The sequence below is a fragment of the Macadamia integrifolia genome, chromosome 1 (genome assembly GCF_013358625.1).
Source record: "Macadamia integrifolia cultivar HAES 741 chromosome 1, SCU_Mint_v3, whole genome shotgun sequence".
Taxonomy (NCBI): Eukaryota; Viridiplantae; Streptophyta; class Magnoliopsida; order Proteales; family Proteaceae; genus Macadamia; species Macadamia integrifolia.
In genome coordinates, this window is record NC_056557.1 from 6,825,982 (window position 1) to 6,832,180 (window position 6,199).

The 6,199-nt window shown below is 33.8% G+C and overlaps 1 protein-coding gene across 1 annotated transcript; it reads left to right on the forward strand.

Moving 5' to 3' along the window:
- Positions 1-3,249: 3,249 nt before the first annotated feature.
- LOC122083979 lies at positions 3,250-3,994 on the forward strand. Its single transcript, XM_042651945.1, has one exon. The coding sequence runs from the start codon at positions 3,352-3,354 to the stop codon at positions 3,871-3,873; it is 522 nt and encodes a 173-aa protein (XP_042507879.1). The 5' UTR covers positions 3,250-3,351; the 3' UTR covers positions 3,874-3,994.
- Positions 3,995-6,199: the final 2,205 nt, after the last annotated feature.

Consider the following 6,199-nt stretch of genomic DNA (forward strand, 5'->3'; position numbering starts at 1 on the left):
TCATCACATGCATAGCTGGCTCCACATTATTATAAATAAATAAATAAATAAAACCCTACTCATTCGTACACAAATTCTGGTTGTTAAGAGCTTGATACTTAATCTTCATCAATCACTTTCACAGAAAAAGGTATCTATGGAGCGACCCAGATAGTTGTTTGGTGGTGCTAGTGATTTGAAATTAAGATTTGTAGATTTTTGGCCTCTATATCCTCAGACAGAACACACCAAAAAAAAATTATATTTAATTGATACCTTATATTCTTCCTGGTTGTGCCTTAAATTATGTAATCATGTACTAATCAGTTCATATATTTTAGGATATCAGTATATTAACTTTGAAAAATACTAATGCCATTTATTAATCATGATTCTATTGGCAAAGACGATACCAAATCAAAATTTTAAATTTTGAATAATTTCTTCTTGTTCGCATTATGGTTTAAAAAAAAAAAAAAAAAAAAAAAAAAGCTAAGAGATGAAGATACCCTCTTATTAGTTAATACCTGAAGTGTAGTACCTCTAAAGAAATATGACAAATGAGCACACATCCTTACACAAATGAATAATTTTACTTGTTCGACAATTATGCGAGAACTTGAACAATGAAATTAATCTCCACTCAGTAGTTTGAAAACCATAATCTCACAAAGAAGGTAAAGCTTAGGCGAATGAGAGAGGGAGGCTACTACTACCAAACCCTACCCAGACCAAACTCTCAATTTATCAAATGGGAACTTAGATCTCTGAAAGGGATCATATGCTAGATGGAAGGATTCTATTGGCGATCCGATTATGGTTTTCTTATAAGAGTCAATTTCACATAACGGGTTCATGAGCATGAAGTATGAATACCATCAAAAATCTTACTCGGTGGAAATGATTTTGTCAGAGAATCTTAACCACAGATTGTACATAAAATTTTTGAAAAATCTTTCGGAAATAATTATTAAATAAGAAATAATATTTCAATTGTATCTATTTTATTTATTTTACAAAATAGTCACCAAGTTTAAAATTTTTTTTTAAACAAAGTTTATGCATACTTAGCTATATCACTTTAAAGAGAAAATCTTTCGCATGCTTTCCTCATCTTAAGTATTCAAATAAAGGGAGCATATTACAAGATTTATATATGCATCGGGTACATAATGACTCTACAAAATACCAACATTTGATCTCTATAAAAAAATTATATTTTACGTGAGTTTTTAAGTTTGAAAATTTCATGTATCTCACAATCATGAGAGTTGACTTAGTCTTATTTTTTATCTTTTTTGTAGAAAGTTGACTTAGTCTTATTAGTATGCATTATATTTGCATCCATCTAAAAAAAATTATATATTGTATAGAAGAAAAAAACTCTATCCCATTCTATTCCCCATGCTCAGATTGATACAACTGGGCATGGAAATTCTTAGTGTACATGAGGCAGTTCGGTCTTTTCACGTCCAACTGTCTCTAAACATGGGGAACAAAGACGAGTAAAGTTCTCTTGCCTATATAATAATACACTGCTACGTGATCATATATTTTATAATTAATAATAAGAATAACTTATTGCTAGCTACTTGGTAAAATATTTTATAACAATGTGACAATAACCAGGCAACTATACATGTGTGTGACAATTAGTCGTCTATGTCTTAATCTAGCTATAAACATGTCTCCACCTTCACCCTACAAAAATAAAAGGAAATATATATATTTTTTATTTTCTAGATTCTAACAAAGTAATGGTAACATGGCCTTGTATTTATAATCTTATATACAAATACCTCGTGCATCGGATCTCAAACGTGTAACATTTTACTTCAATCTAGCAGCTCTCATCCCCACCCACTTTTACTCTCTCTCTCCTTTCTATATTCTTTTTTTCCGATTCACCTTTCTGTATCTCCCTTGACGATTCAATGGACAATTTAGATTAATTTGATGCCAGATATACAATTACAATTTAAAACATGAGAAAAAATTGACAACATGTACATCTTGCCACCACCTACGTTAAGCAAATGCATACTATTTCCACACTTGTTCGACCTATAGTTTTCCATTTTCTTTCTAAAATTTCCTCCATCCCTAAAACAGATAATCACACGTAACTGGTTGTATAGCTTTCATTACCCAATTTTAATAGTAAATCTCATCAATATATGTGTTTAAATACCAGCCCTTCTTTGACATGTAATTTGTCATTAAGGAGAATAAGCTCTCAAACATTGATCGCTAAAACCAAAATAAAAATTATTCATTCAAGTTTGGCGTTTGATATTATGAGCTTATGATATCATTCATCCGTGATGATGACAGGTGATATAGTTAAGCATGCGCAAACTTTTACATTAATGAGATGCCTAATGACGAGATCAAAGTGCTTATAATTTTAAATCCAATCAAGTGGAATAATCATGTTAATTAAACTCATCCTTTCATAACAATTGGAGCAAATTTTGAATCTATTACATGTACAAAGATAAAATTATATTTATATCAAGAATTAATTTTAGCCAGATCATATTGGTGGAAACATATAGTATCGATGGTGATCAATGATAACACACCAATACATATCATCCAATACAATAAAAAATGATTTTTTTATTTGAATCCGTTGATACACCAATATATATCTGACAAATATGGGATCGATATCAGCTCTAGGTATAAATATCGGGGACCAATACGGATCGGATGACAGTAAAATGTCTGATATCGGTATTTTTTTTTTTTAGGCAAAACTGTCTGTATCAAACGGTATCAATTCCGATACTAATGTGCCCGAAACCGAATCGAAACCGATACCTAAAACCATTCATGTTGTCTTAAGCTAAGGTAATTAGGTAAATGAGTGGATTTATTAAATTCCATTAATCAAATTAATGCGTTCGATACGATCAACGTTAGTCTACTCCCCCACGTGCCCCATCTTCCCTCCACACCTCCACTACCAAAATGTGTTCTCGGAAGACACAACTGTGCACGTGCGATCGATCTTCCATTATTGAAAAGTCTATGGCACTTCGTGAGATGCATTCTTCACTTGATCAATCGTTCGCCTTCCAATCTACGGTCGAGATTGAACATTCAAATGCTCCATTATTCCATTCCTTAGTGAACCATGATTCATCATATCATTTCTTTCTTTTATTAGTATTTAATAAATTTGTCTTAAATGTATGAGAAGGTACTGCGGTTAAGAATTCGTTTCCTATTAATTGCCATTCGAAGCCATACCCCACCACCAGAACCACCAACCCCTCTCTCTCTCTCTCTCTCTCTCTCTAAACGCTAACAAGGAAGAAATGAAGATTTGAGTGATTCGAACAGGAACAGAAGTAGAAGAAATTGATGACGATAATGGAAGGAATCTCATCGAGTTTGTGCAAAGGGATTAAAGGGAAGTGGAATAGAAAAGACTACAAGCGTCTCGATGGCTCTCATCGTTTCCGCCGTCGGACGATCCGTGTGGTGGAGCTCGCTTCCTCTGCTTCCCAAGACGGAGTCGGGCAGGACCAGAACCAGAACCAAGGTGGTGGTCGTCGGAGGCGGTTCTGGCGGATCAAGGTGACGCCAAAGCTCAAGATTTTCGCCCGGGTAAACTCACCAAAGAAGTTTTTCCAGAGATTAAGGGATGCATATGTGAAGATTATGCTCGGATTTGCAAACTCCAGGATGTTCCTCTCTGGCTACGGCGGTGGTAGAGCTGGGTTTGGGATGCGAAAACCAGCATTGAAGGAGTACGATGAGAAGGTTATAGTTGAGATCTACAAGTCATTAATGGCACAGGGCTTAGTACCTGGCGATGCTGCTAGACTCGCTACTGTAACTGCTACGGCTACAGCTGCAACACCAATAGGCATAGCAGCATAGGTTGTCCTCTGTGACCAACTCCTGTTTTAACTTATTCTAATTTTTCTGTTTCTCGTTAGTTTTGCTCTTATTTTGTTACTTCTTCATAATCAAAATCCATAAATTGTATTTTACCAAGTCACTCTCTCTCTCTCTCTCTCTCTCTCTCTCTCTCTCTCTCTCTCTCTCTCTCTCTCTCTCTCTCTAAATATCTAAGATTGCCTCCCACATTAGAATGTGTTTGCGTTGAAACTTGACAGTAACACTTCCCTCATAAACAATTTCAAGTTGCCTTCTATCTTATATGAAGAACACAAAACTAATGGTATCCCTATGATATGATAAGTTTTATAAATCAGAATGACAGGTATGCTTGACCTAATAATGTGTAGTATCAACTATCAAGTATTGTTATCGGTCTCGGTAGTCAAGCATGTGGATGCTTCTCATAGGAAAATATTGCTATTCTATTTCTTCTCATCTTCCTTTTCTCTTTTCGTGTTATTTTAATCAAAATGCGATGTTGTGTGATCATTAAGTACCTTAGAGAGAGATCTTAGTGTTGGGTCATGGTTTTGATATGGATTCAATATTTGGATTGTGCGTATCAGATACAAATACCTTTGATTTTCTTTTAAAAATAGATTTTTTTTCCCTTAAATTATTCAAAATGATCCATTACTTATACCTCAAACCATGGTGTGGGTGTTCCTATTAGAGATTTAAATATTAGAATTAGATCGAATGAATCGGCTAATTTGATATGTAATCAATCAAGCCTGATCTCGATTCTTATCACTTTGGAGGGGTGATCCATTTAGACTTTCTAGGGTTCACCAATTGAGAGAGAGAGAGAGAGAGAGAGACTAATAATAAGATTGCAGTGTTTAATGCACAAGATGCTCTATGACCCACGCTACTTAGGAGCCTGTACATTCCGAATACTTCTCTTTCTTAATCATACTTAAAATTTTAAGAATGGGTCTTGGGTGTCGAATAGTTTTAAAACTTTTTAATTTTTGAGGAGTATGTTTATTGCAAGAATATTGGAAATAGATTTGTGAATCTATTTGGAAAGACCCTTCGATTCTATCCTTGTAGGGTTCTTATCTTCCATCAGATATAATCCTAAACCGCTCTTTTCATAAGGTTTTTGAATATATATATATATATATATATATAATCACGATTGCTACTTGTAAGCAATTCCCTAATCCTTTTTCTTCCTATTTCTAGTATTAGGAGGGTTATGACTTGAATATTTGCAATCTAACGCAACCACATATCCTTGCAACAACAACAAGAACAAAGCCTTATCCCAATTAAATAGGGTAGGTTTCTACTAAAAAAAAAAAGTAATTAAATAGGATCAGCTAAATGGATCCACAACTCAGCAAGATATAAAGTAAAAGAAAGAAAAAGAGGAAAATAATAAGAGAAAAAACATAACAATGCAATACCTCTAGGACATCCCACTTGAAAGTGATCAATAACAATAATCTTTGCCCTCCAAACACCCCTATTTGATGTCATACTCGGAACCAGGTTTAGCTTTTATATGTCTTTCGTTACTAATTCTTTAATGATCATTTTAGACCTGTCCCTATTTGTTCTAGCTCCTTCCTGTATATTACATGTGCTGCGTCTATTGATTATTTACACCTTCCAACAACTCATGAGTGACCCATTGAATGGGACACATGCAATGAGATTCGTAGAGGTAGACATATGGACAAATATTGAAGACTTCAAAAGATGGCTTATTTTGGTGACGGAGTTTTGTTGGCTTTGGGAGTTATTCAATTACCTCTTTAAGCTTTTTAAAACTCTGACTCTGTTTAAATCTGTACATGTTCTGATTAAGGAACAATATATTTATCCAGATCTCAGCGTAGGGGAAATGTATCTTTGGATGTATTTTTGGATGCTGTCTCTTAACTTATTAATAAGATTACATTTGGAATTTTAGTACTAATGGTTAAGGGTTTAATCCAATCCCATCTATTAAGGGGGTGACCTAATAAGTAAAATGGATCAAACTCGGATACAGCCTTGTATGATCCTTTGAACATTATAATATGAAATTGTCAAGGATAAAATATAAGCTACGGCTCTCTTTGGTTTGATTTCTATTTTTACAAGTGTTTGGTATAGTTTATAGTACTTATTTCTATTTATAATAAATTAGAATAAATCACAAATCACAAATTACTCTCAGGCTATTTGTGATTTATGACAACAAATCATTTATGTTGAATTTTACTACCTTTAATTAGCATGTGTGCTAAACTACTCAAAATCAATGGTAAATATGTAACTTCAGTATGTTTTATACTTTTCCAATAAA